The following is a 12753-nucleotide window of genomic DNA, read 5'->3' on the forward strand; positions in this document are numbered from 1 at the left end:
ATTTGTAAACATGCATGAAGGATTCGTAGAGAGTTTGCAGAAGGTAGGGGTGAAGAGGAAACAAGGGAGATTCGGATATGCGCTGCTTCTCTTTTTGCAAGCCGGTGGAGGATGATCCTCCGAAATTTGTAGTCAGAAAGACAGGCCGAAGGCCATATTCTAATACTGCCACGACATTGGACTCCTTTTTGGCAACGCTCTCCCTTAAGTCAGGTATATACTTCGTGAAAATTCTACAATGCATTAACGCGTTAATACATAATGTAAATCAGCTCCATAAACTGATGCATCAATGCATTACATTTACATGCATGGAGTTGGTCTACATAAAGTATTGATGCATTAATACACCGAATGGGAGCCCTAGGCCATCTTCTTTGACCTAAAATGACTTTCAGCTTTATTTTCAAAGTTCATAAAGCATGCTTCTCTATATGTGCAGGTAGCAGCAGATGCAGGAATTTGCGCAATCAGATACTCAAGGTGGGAAGTGCAAAGCAATCTGCTCGGCTTTTTACGTTCAATGAGCTTCATGCTGCAACTGAGGGCTTCAAGGCTGCTTGTTTGCTTGGAGAAGGAGGATTTGGGAAGGTGTACAAAGGGTACATAGATAGCATCAATTCTAAACAGGTTTCTTTCTCGCGCAGAGATCAGATATTCGTAAAAAATGTGTAGGCATTGCACATTTGTTCATTTTGTTCGTTCATTCTGTTTCAGGCTGTGGCGGTTAAGAAACTTAACCGGAAAGGAATGCAAGGAAGTAGAGAGTTTTGTGCTGAAGTTATCATGTTGAGTCTGTTTCAACACCCAAACCTTGTCAGTCTAGTAGGGTACTGTGCGGAAGGAGAGCAGAGAGTTTTAGTGTATGAATATATGGCCAGTGGATCTTTGGAGGATCACCTTCTAGGTATGCATACAAGTTGTTTGTGATATTGCTTTGATGAAATTATATTGGAAATGAATTGAGTTATCACATTTGTGTTTTAGACATAGGTCCGAATCAGCAGCCTCTTGATTGGTACACTAGGATGAGAATAGCTGAAGGAGCAGCTAAAGGACTTGAGTACTTGCATGATGTTGCCAAACCGGCAGTGATTTATCGCGATTTCAAAGCATCAAACATATTGTTGGATTCCCAATTCACTCCGAAGCTGTCTGATTTTGGACTTGCTAAGTTAGGTCCAACAGGAGACAAGTCCCATGTGTCTACAAGGGTGATGGGAACTTATGGCTATTGTGCCCCAGAGTATGCTTGCACAGGAAAGCTCACAAAAATGTCTGATGTCTACAGTTTCGGGGTTGTCTTTCTTGAGTTAATCACCGGAAGAAGAGCTGTTGATGAGACAAAACCAGAGGAAGAGCAGATCCTAGTCAGTTGGGTATGTTACTATGTTACTGGTCAAGAATTACCAAAGCCTTCTTTTATTTTAAAGTTTAGTGTCAAATGCAACCTTGTTTGTATTGAACTATTGATGCACTTTAAACTTCCTGATGCAGGCACAACCACTGTTGAAGGATAGAAGTAAATTTTCATTAATTGCTGATCCGTTGCTTAGGGGAAACTTTCCGGTGAAGGGTCTGCATCAAGCTCTTGCAATTGCAGCAATGTGTCTCAATGAGGAAGCTGATTGCCGACCTGTTATGTCTGATGTTGTACTTGCTCTTGAGCATTTATCCAAGCCAAGAAATGAAGTTGTCATTGATGATGAATCAAAACACAGCCCTGTGCAGCTGACCAATGTCCAATCTCTAAAACGAAGGAGTTCCAAAGCAGAGCTAGATCTATAGCATTGGCATTCAGCAGGGTGCAAGTGGAAGAAGTTGCGCTACAGATTCAAGATCAATGCAGTTTTCATTGCATAGAGATTAAGAAAGTCGTATTGTTTGTATTTTTCGTGTTCCTATTGACAGAACTGAATATGTGTTTGTATATAGATGTACTACGATATTTATGGTTTGCACTCAATTGTTTTCCCTAGTCTTAAATTATACACTTCAATGGATTGTAAATTAAAACCTTCTATCTATTTTAAATTCTATAGTATATATATCTCAAATTTCTGTTGCTCTTCTAGATCAATCCACAAACCTATTAATCTACCTCTAGACATTCAATTTTTTGCTGCATAATTGTCTTGTACGTTCTTTGAAATGACAAATCTATAGCAACGTCAACAATACAGATATAATTACAAGATGGAAACCCCTGAGAAGATAGAAAGGTTCATTGGTACAGTGCTATAGCAAAATGGAAGAGAGAGCTAAGCAAAAGAAAAAAAACTCTAAATGCTCAAGTTGTCAATATCATCCTTGAGGGACCTATAATTGAACCCAGGAATGCCATTTAGCCGATTGTTTTCTACAACTTCCGCCGCAGAACATATGTTTGATAAGAACCGCCTGCTCCCTCTTTGCCTCTTCCATTTCCAGGTCATCCTCAAGAACCAGAAACTAGGCCTGCTAGAATCACAATTCCTGGAGCTCATGTCCACCATTTTCCCCCGGGGCTTCACTGAGCTTCCACGCCGGTCTAGCTCAAGCTTACCAAAGTACTCAATCTCCCTCCTGACAAGAGACCCCACAGTGCCTCGCGTGCCTATTGCAACTGGAGCTCTTGCAGCCATTTTTCGAGTCTCAGGAAACTTGGCTTCTGTGGTGCTGGCTTTATACTCCATGTCTTAGGTATAAAGTCAATGAGTGATGTAAATAAGAAGCTTGTGGATGAAGAAAGTGGTGGCCCTAAGGTCTTTTTTCTTCAGGGAAGGAAGAAGGATTGCTTTGGATTTGGAGCATCTCTCTGCTTTGATATTTATAAATCTTAATGCACTGCTTTTTTGGTAAAGTGGACACCGTCAGATTTTTTTATCATTGGTGCTTCTGGTAGGAGATGGATCGCTATCATAATATTCTTGCGTCTACAATAAAACCATGCATAATCTGCGGATCAAATTTCTAACCTTTTTGACTGATGACAGATCCTTTTACAGATTGTAAACTCTGCACCTTAATTCATTATCATGGTGGGTCTGAACAAAGTTCTAATCATTTCGAAAACGTTTGCAGAAATCCAAACATCCTTTTCTAATTTCACAGATGGCACGAAATTTCGGAGTTCTTTATACTTTCCTTGCAATCTTTCCTTAGGGTAAAAGGAAAAACAGAGGTGAAGATTTTCACTCTCTTGCTTGGAGTGCTTTTTAGGTAAGGGGTTACAGGTGCTGGACATATTCTTCATTGCCTTTCTTTTGCTTTTTACTAATTGTTTTTCTGTATCAGATGTACGAATGATGCAAGTTTCTAGATGGGGTCACTTTTCTATCTAAATTATACTGGTTGAGGCTAAGTTCATTTTCCATGAGCCTCAGTTCGATAGGTATGAGTGGAGCTGGAAAGTGAGGGGCATGTAATTGATTAAGCACACCAAGTGCAGGGACCAAAATCATTTCTTTCATTTGGTAATGGAATAGAAGATGCCCTGTGAAGGCTGTGATTGAATAGTTTTCTTTTCCCAGGAATGGTGGTCGGTCCAATTATAGTTTTTTTTGAAGCTATGTTGGTTCCATTGAAGTGCCATCTAGGGCACCATCTGCATTTTAACGCATTGCTTAAAGTTGAAGGCCATGATCTCTATTCATCATTCAAAATGTGACCGCTCGGATAGAAAATGAACGATACCAGGCACTGAGAAAATTTGAGCCCATATACAATATAAATGCAGAACACCGTACTTGTTTATCTAACAATTAAACAACAACATTTCTATTTTCTTTTCTGATTGTAAGCCTCAAAATTGGAAGTTCCCTCTTATTATCTAAATATCCACGAGCTCCTCTATGTTCTTATTCCCTTTTCTATTTTTCCTATCCTTTTTTTTGGTTTGTTTAAACTTTGTTTCAATGTATGAAATGTAGTTACAATCTACTGTATACTGGGAAGATGACATGAATACCTCAACTTCCGATGTGAAGCAAGAGCATGTCGTAAAGCAACATCCACACTCGTACCCTCTCGAAATAGTGAGTCATACAAATGACAGACGAATTGGGACACTCCTTCCTCATCATCATCCCCAAAGCCGATAGAGCGGTCTCCATTTTCACTGTCTTCCCAATCACTCACCGGACTTTCAGGTTCAGCCGCCTCATCTTCAACTTCTTCATCTTCAGCCTCCTCATCACCAATCTCAAACTTTTCAAGAACACTGAAATCAGTAGACCCAAATGTTAACTGTATTTCTTGGGGCTGTACTGAGGAAGATATAACCGCTTTGGCACCAGAGTCTAAAAATGCTTTGATCATAGTTGGCGTAGGCCCATTTGTCCCTGTACAAATAATGATCCTGTCTCTCCAAGCTCCAACCTAAGTCATGAATGACATAAAGGCATCAATTCTATCACTTAAATCATACACCCATATTGGATGTTTACCATAACAAACAGCAAATGCTTCACATAACTAGTGACTATGGCATACCATCCATCGAACATCATCAGGTGTCAAGTGAATAGAGGGGACAGTTCTACGAAACAAATACGCCCCAATTTCTTGGCCATCTTCCATTACCTTAAGAAAATGCAATCCAGAATTAACAATTTGGCAACTTCTAATGAGTACCAAAAACTAATGTATGTAATGCTTAGGGAACATACTTGAGTTTGGCGTCCCATATATCGGTGAACGATACATCCAAGTTGGAAGATTGGTTTACAAGCAACCAAATCAGAAACAGTTGAAATATTGGAAAGAGGTGATCCAGCCTTCTTGCGATGGTTTCGCATAACTGATAACAAGCTCAACTTAACACTCTGCAGAAAGTTATCTGCAAGTTCTCCAGGTTCAGCAACCACAAATACATCATTCTGCCAACTGCAGAAATAAACAGCCAGGGGAATTAGTGACAACTGAAATTTGCAATTATAGGTTATAACAAATTAACCATTGAAATATTGACCTTAAAATCGAGCCAATTGAGTCATTTTGAAGGGCCAAATGCACAATGCCCACTTGTGGCGAATTTTGTAACTTCTCATGCAATGACTGAACGGGTACAGAAAGCTGCCTAGGTCCTGAAGGAGACTTTGGTGGTGAGGCAGCTCCCTTTCCAGGTTGGCCATCTAAGCTCAGAGGTGGGACCATATCAATTCGGCCAACCCTCTGCGGACCAAAGTCAGGACTGTAGAAAAGTGGGCTTGATGGGACGCTTGCAGGAAACAAAGGCGACTGAAATGGTGTTGGGAATGTTGTTGCTGCTGCGGTTTTCACAAACCCTGATATTCCTTGCATTAAAGATACCCGTATTCCATTACGAGCACAAAATGATTCAAGTTCATGAGCGTGATTTGAAGCTCGACCAGAATTGGGGCTATGAGAAGCTTCAACAAGAAGCACATTACGCCTCCAACCTAGAGATGGGCTTTTCACATCTACTGCAGCAAAGTAGCAATATTAGTTGAGTTTCAAAAAACCTAAAAATGCATAGGGCAGAATAATGACAGAAATGTTAGCGTCAATACCCTCATTTGCCTTGGGGAAATGTTGGGATCTCAAATTCTCGGACCACTTTTCGTCGTTTTGGAATGGCAGCAGTAGTCTCTCACAAGCATCCTTAAGAGTAAGAGAATTTTTCTGAATATATTCCTCAACTGAGGCTTCCAATTTCAGCCAGACAGCTGGATCAGTCTCATCCAGTTCCATATCACAACGTTCATCAACTGAAAAACATAAAAATGCTGGTTGAGAAGTGTGTGTATATATATATATTTTATTTTATTTTATTTTTTTTCACTAAAACTCTCTTAAAGAAAAAAGTTCACGGGTGAAAACATGAAATTGTCAAGGCTTGATAACAATTAGAAAGAACTATCCAGTTTTTTCTGTTACGTATTTTTTTTTTTTTCGGGGGGGGGGGGGGGGGGGGGGGGGATGTAGACTTTATAGATGCAAAAAAAAAAAAAATACCTGGATTAAACCGAAAGTATTGTATTCCAGGGAGCATGGGTAGCAATGTGCTCAAGGCTTCCTCCACGCGTTCCACAGAGCAAGAACTCTCTATCAATACTTGCCCAGTATCCAGATAACGCCAACCACCTTTTCGCACCTACAGTAGCAGATTCAGTATGACTAGATAAAGCAGAATAATGACTTAAAATTCAGAAAACTTAGCAGCTACAATGCTATTCACTCGTTTCAATTTTGTGCATCAAATTCAGTAGACCATACGTTAACTGTCTTCTCAGTGCTTCTTGCAGAAAAAATCAGCAAAACGAACTCCTGAAAATGGTCCTAAACTTCTAATACAATGTAAGTCCTCAGCACCTCCGATTCAATACCTAAATTGGTCATAATTAGGAGAGGAGAGCAGAGTGCAAGCTAGTGGGTACAGATGAGTAGCATACATTTCCATATCTGCTACCTGTACCACCCAGGTGACCTTTTATCTCACAACTATCTTGCACTCTTGCTCAATGGAAAAGCTTCAGCAAGACTACCATATGGCTTAAATGCTTGTTTCTCTTAAGGGCCCAGGAAACAAGAGCCATGCAAATAAAGAACACATTCTTCGCAAAATGTATTGAAAACTAAAAATATACATACAACCAAGAAGCTTTGCCCGAATGTTCTCTACAGGGTTTCAAAGTGAAATTTGACTGGGATGTTGGAGAATTTCAATATTGCAAAAATTGTAACTGGTCACCAAAGTTCAAAACTAGACGAGAAGACCAGTGTGACAGAACTGCCTTTAAAAACAAAGGAAATTTCATGATTTACCTTTGTCGGAACAGAACCACAGCCAACAGAAACTAAGCAATCAATTTTCATGTCAGGCCATAAAAGTTGTGCTTCTCTGATGGCAAAGATTGTAGGATTGTTTGCCACTATTGCACCATCTTGCCAACGATGAATATCTATAAAAGTTGCAGGACATATGTATTAAAAAACAAGATCAAGAAATTCCTTAAAAAGTCATAAAGATGATAAAGGTTTCACAAGCTGAAAAAGAGAATACCATCTGAGAAATCATCAAGATAGTATGGCGCAGCAGATGATGCTCTTATAGCTTGCCATATTTGATGCTTACAACTTCCCATAAAAGCACTGCGTTTATAGCCAAGGTCAGTACCCAAAGTAGTTGGTTCTTGCACAGTGATTCCTGAACTCTCTGAAACTACAAGAGCTACTTCTGGCGTTCCCGCAGGGTACTAAAAATTGAGTTCAAGATGCCATGTTAGTATTTCGACAGTGAAGCCATGTTGTTTGCACATACAGTAACTATCTATCTCAAACCTGATAATTCCGGAATAAGAACGGCTGAGCTGGCGTCATGCTCACCAAAGTTGACACTACAAAAACTTTGGGAATGTTTTTCACTGCCGACTCTATCATCAGATCTCCATCCTCATCAGCACACATTTCCTTCAACAATGTCTCAAACTGATCTGCACTATGCTGCAAGACAATATATTATAGCTATCCTTATAAAATTCAAAGCACATAGGCCACAACAACCTAAAAAACTAATGACTACTCCATTGTTTAAACCTGTTTAAACTAGTACCTCCACTATTCGTAGAACATATGAATACCGAAGAGATTATACAATTAAGATATAAAACAAAAGTACGATGAGAAATTAGTCTTCCATAATACAAGTGGGGGAGTTCTCTTCATTTTAAAAGCTCTTGTTTGAAGAAAATAAAGTATATATATTAGAAATATGATTGTCCAAGACATCCACAACTTCCACAAAACAAAAGTTGCAAATAAGTTAAACAAAATAAAAGAAAGGCATATCTGATGGTACCTACAAACAAATCAAACATAAAACATTAAAACATACTTTAGATCCATGTACAACAACTCTGAAGCTCTGCGACGAACTTTTATAAAGCTGATCCAACTTTTCTCTCCAACTTGCAGCTTCATTGTCCTTTGGAGCAGGTTCAGCAAAGACAAGTTTTCCTGCAAAACTTATATCAGAACTGATACATACAATTGATCCATGGGAAAAGCTTTGTGTTAATACAGCATTCTCACCAAGGTTTTTGTATATTTCTTCACACTGATCTAATGACATTAGCTTAATGCCAAGAGCAACAGCAAGCATGCCACCAGTTGATGTGCCGCATATGAGGTCAAACAACTCATGTATGGGTTTTCCAGTTCCCTTCTCAATTGCTTTAAGAATTTGCACAGTTGCCAGACCTTTCATACCACCACCATCCATTGAGAGTATGCGTAATCCTTGCTTTGGCACCTGTCTCCCCCTTATGGCACGTCGTAGATTTCCATTTTCCCCTACAAAAGGCATGATATATCAGCTAAAAATCTAAAACCTAAATTTTATAAACCAATTCAAACCTAAGAGACGAACCAAGAATTGCCAAAGCACGAGCTGCAGCTTTATTCACACATGGTTCAGGCACAACTGTTAAGCGCATGAGAAGTTCACACAAGCTTTCAGAAGTAACCAGAAGGCGACGATTCTCCAAACAGAACGCCAAATTTCCAACTGCTACCAAAGCTAACCTTTGCACCTAATGAATGATAAACCTCAATATCTGACAACACTATAGAAAGAAAGTACAAGAACCACTGCCTGAAGAAAGAAAGTAGAGAACTTGCCTCTGGGGTTCTGTGGGCACATAAGAGTTTTAACGACTTCAATACATCCTTGGTCAGCATTTTCTGAGCTACGGCATCAGATGCAAAAGCCAGCTTCACCACAACTTGTAATACAGAAATCAATTCCTCTTGGAGAACAGATCTCAGTACCGTCTCAATGGGTTGCATAATGTCGGCTTTCATCAACTGCATTGCAACTGAAACGTCTGCAGCAAGAGATGAAAGAGCAGAACATGCTTCTTGAACCTGCCAGAAGTTGGAACTCTTAAAACTATATGCAGGAAAACAGTATATAAGCAAGTAAAACCATTTTCAGGACAACTAACCCACATACCACATGACGGTCATCACTACTGATCATACTAATAAGCTGTCGCACTGCATTCTCATCTTTACCAACGACTGCACGGTTTCCTTCGTCTTGCATTATCTTTGCTAGTGCAGATGCTAGTAAAGGGTGATGACAAGAAGAAAAACGGAATATAAGGGCGAAAAAGGCGCTTAGCTTATGCCTAGATGCACCAAAATACGAACTGTTTTCCATCTGCAATTACCACAAAAATTTTATTATCAACAATGCATAATCTGAGATTGGAAGTTTTAGATCTCAAAAGCTTCTACAGATATTGCATTAATCATTACCTCTATCTGCACATTCACTGATCTCAAGCTGTCATCTGCCACAATCCTGATATTTGCGAGAGATAAATGATGAAGTTTGTGCAGAGGCAAGATTTCAGGAAGAAATTCAAGAGGGTTTCCAAATAGCCTAAGTACCCGGAGCTCAGCCATAGCCCTGTCACAGAACTGGAGGGAACCATTAGAACTAGAGAAATCACATTCACGAACATGGCTGTAATGGAGAGTGGAAAGAATATGTAAGCTAACTAAAAATGTTGAAGTGATGATGAAATGACCTGAAATCAAGCAGAGGCCGAACAAGCTTGTTGTGTTCCAAAGAAAGTTCCACTAATCCAACACACTGTCTCAATTCCACTGCTTCCAAGTCCAACAAAAACCAAACAAATTAATTCATCAATGACTCAACTCCAAAACCAAATATAGTCATGTTGATCCATCTAAACCTTTGGTTTTCATCTAAAGAGTCATGAGATAAACTGATAACATTTATGAAGTCATTTCAAACTTACCCGGTACTGAAACCAGCATGTTGTAGTCAACCCTGAGCACCTTTAAGCTTCTCAATTCCCCGAGTTCAGAAGGCAAACGTTCCAGTTTATTGTTATCAAGGTGGAGCTTCTCAAGAAGAGGCAGTCTGGTTAGCTCTACCGGCAATACCTGCAAATAGTTTCCAAGCAATTGATATAAAATCTCGCAACTCATCTCAAAATTCACTCGCAAGTAACAACAAAAATGCTCTTCCTCTAATCACTTCTAATTCAATCAATTGATATCGCATAGTCAGCATTACTTTTCTACGATGTTTTTAGTTATGAAGCAACACACCAGTGGACAACTGGACAAGGAGCTCACTCTAACAACCGAAACTACAGTCGAAAAATGTATATACTGTCACTAGTTTTCGAAAACTAAACTGATCACTGTTACTTCAAGTACTCAAGAACACAGTAAAGGACGGAAATTCATAGCATGATCTATTGCTTACATACATTGAACACAGAAAGAATCAAAATTCACTAACAAAGGAAGCAATGAAAGACTCACCGACAAACCACAACCACAGAGACGGACCACCGTGACGCACTGCCAATGCACACCGCAAGCCGCCGCGCCTTCGGCGACAGCTGGCATCGAAGAAGAGAAATTGGACCTCAACAACCGGGTCAACACTCCGGTGCCGTCATTCTGCTGACCCGACCCGCCCGTCTTGGTCATACTCACCGCCCTCAACGGCTCTCTCCGCCGCACAACCCTCATATCCACACTCACATTCGCCTCCTCCGGCCTCAGCTCCACGACCACCGTGTCCTGCGGCATCGGCAGCGCCACCATCAGCTGCGACTGGAGCCGCAGCGCCACCTGGTCCTCGTCGTCGCCGGCGGACCAATCCAGATCGATCCGGAACCCCAATTCTTGATCTTGCTGCGACACTACCGACGAGGATGACTCCAACGACGACGCCGAGGAACGCGTGCCGCCGCTGGAATTCTCCGGCGTCGGCGGGTCCTCGGTGCCGTAGGAGAGCGTGAGATGGAAGATCTCCGAGGGGCGCTTCCATCCCAGTCCCCAGGACATTGTGATCGGACGGCGATCAGGCTCCGAATTCGATCTGATCGGACGGCTGGAAGCTCAGCTCGACTATCATCTGGGCGAGAAAATGTTCAAGGCTTGATCTTGAAGACGAAACAGAGAGAAATTACGACTCTTTGGTGGAGTTGGTGAGGTCGGATTTGGGTCTACGGAAATGGGGGTTTGAAGGTTAGGGTTTTGGAGAAGAAGGAGAATTGGGATTAATGGCGGGAGAGAAGACAGGAGATCGTTATATATGAGCTTTGGAGTTTTACGCACACACAGAAGTTCAGGCAGAGTCTGGCCAAAACGACGTCGTGTACAACATAGCAAAGTCCATAGGGGGTGTGTCGCTTTACTACATGGCAAAGTCTCATGTCTTGATGAATCAAAAGTAAAATTGGGTCTTACTTTTATCTTAATCTTTTCCTACTAAACGCTACATCATCTCCTTGTATGAAAAAAGAAACAACATTTGAATTACAACAGTGTGAAATGATGCTGAGTTTTGTGAGGTGGACTTGTAATCAAGTAGAGTATTAAAGTGATTGATTGATCACTGTTAAAAATGAGGCCGGATTTTGTGGTGTGGACTTGTAGCCAATTTTTTATTATTATTATTATTTTACCTCAGCAAAGTTGCACTGTACACCAAAGAAGACTCCCACCAGATAAGGGTAGGGAGCAAACCACTATTGAATGATTTTGTTTATAAAGATGCATTTCTGCTTTTAGGGTTTAGGGATATTCTTTTCTTCTTTCTTTTAGCTAGAGGTATACATTTTCAAGTTGAACAACTTAAATCGTGCATACCCCTTCAATGCTAGATATTGACAAATTCACATTCAGAGGAGACCTTTTACCCAATATTAAGTTTCTCATGCATACAAAACTTGTTTTCTGGACAAGGATATAACCTAGTGATGGAAATCCCAATCATGCATGGTAATATCAGAGTCACTGTATTTGATGGGAAAGGCAACAAACACGGAGCAATAGGTTTTATGCGAATACACATTGTTTCTATCATTCATAACTACTCTGACATATCGAATCATTATTTTGCATTACTCGAAGAAAATAACATTATCGTCAATCACGATTGTGCAATCAATACGATACTATATCATTAGAAAGTGAGACCTCTTTGTTCATCTACTATACTATATATGAGAATGCACTTCATCAGCTAATTAAGTAGAAGGGGCTAGGCTGAGTAAGCTCCAGCGGACTTCGCTTCTTTCAATTTGCTAGTACTGCTTTCTTCTTGGATATGCGGTGCATGGGTTGAGGGAGGATGGAGCTAGATTTGGCCGGAGCAGGAACTGGTGGTGAAGTAGTTGCGGTGGCGGTTGATAACGTCGAGGAGAGGTATGATCGGAGTGTCCACCGTGCCTTTCTTTGATTTGTCTGTCACTCCCTATTTCAGTGACGCTAGCGTCGCTGGTTTTCGTTTCTCGAATCCATTGCTTTTGTTTCAGTATGTTCTTCAAAACTATCAGGCTGGAGGGAAGAGGTTATATATAGTTGAGGGTAATTTGGATTTGTTTGTCACTAGACCAATAACTTCAAGGATAGTACGTGGTGTTCACTTAGTCATTAACTGATTAAAGAAAGTATGTTCAATCACCATTGGATGTAAATCCAACTATTGAAAACAAAACAACTCAACTTAAAAATAATTCTCTCCACCTTTGGATTCATATCCAGAGGTGGTTGAATATTATTTTCTTGGTCAATAACGGATCTAGTGAACATGCTCGACTTAAACGACTTGGGCTACTTGGTTTATTTTTGGCCTCTTAAATTTCATTTGTTGGATTGGACCTAACTAGCGGACCTAATTGACCCGATTGAAAGTAATATGTATGCCTTCACTTGACCCGGTTGAACATGATATGTATGGCCTTCACACTTGAT

General features: G+C 40.4%; 3 protein-coding genes across 5 annotated transcripts; 1 reads left to right on the plus strand and 2 right to left on the minus strand.

Annotated features, from left to right (window-relative positions):
• Positions 1-77: 77 nt before the first annotated feature.
• On the plus strand, positions 78-1970 carry LOC112201853 (probable serine/threonine-protein kinase PBL23). The gene is made up of 5 exons (XM_024342777.2): positions 78-213; positions 443-630; positions 718-907; positions 988-1379; positions 1498-1970. The coding sequence occupies exons 1-5, from the start codon at positions 78-80 to the stop codon at positions 1786-1788; spliced, it is 1197 nt and encodes a 398-aa protein (XP_024198545.1). The 3' UTR covers positions 1789-1970.
• A 172-nt stretch (positions 1971-2142) lies between these two features.
• LOC112166625 lies at positions 2143-2737 on the minus strand. The gene has a single exon (XM_024303500.2). The coding sequence runs from the start codon at positions 2673-2675 to the stop codon at positions 2283-2285; it is 393 nt and encodes a 130-aa protein (XP_024159268.1). The 5' UTR covers positions 2676-2737; the 3' UTR covers positions 2143-2282.
• A 945-nt stretch (positions 2738-3682) lies between these two features.
• On the minus strand, positions 3683-11145 carry LOC112164983 (phospholipase A I). 3 transcript variants are annotated; one of them, XM_024301353.2, is made up of 18 exons: positions 10309-11145; positions 9774-9921; positions 9540-9618; positions 9265-9418; positions 8957-9166; positions 8623-8868; positions 8372-8534; positions 8035-8295; positions 7838-7959; positions 7285-7446; positions 7007-7199; positions 6769-6905; positions 5959-6097; positions 5514-5711; positions 4952-5423; positions 4650-4866; positions 4474-4563; positions 3683-4359 (listed from the first exon to the last, which is right to left on the minus strand). In XM_024301353.2, the coding sequence occupies exons 1-18, from the start codon at positions 10837-10839 to the stop codon at positions 3919-3921; spliced, it is 3963 nt and encodes a 1320-aa protein (XP_024157121.1). In that variant the 5' UTR covers positions 10840-11145; the 3' UTR covers positions 3683-3918. The 3 variants fall into 3 exon arrangements, with proteins under 3 accessions (XP_024157121.1, XP_024157120.1, XP_024157122.1); XM_024301352.2 differs by having other exon boundaries at positions 4952-5426; positions 10309-11144; XM_024301354.2 differs by lacking the exon at positions 10309-11145 and having other exon boundaries at positions 4952-5426; positions 9265-9429; positions 9774-9807.
• Between the last annotated feature and the right edge of the window lie 1608 nt (positions 11146-12753).

This window comes from Rosa chinensis, chromosome 5 (assembly GCF_002994745.2).
Source record: "Rosa chinensis cultivar Old Blush chromosome 5, RchiOBHm-V2, whole genome shotgun sequence".
Taxonomy (NCBI): Eukaryota; Viridiplantae; Streptophyta; class Magnoliopsida; order Rosales; family Rosaceae; genus Rosa; species Rosa chinensis.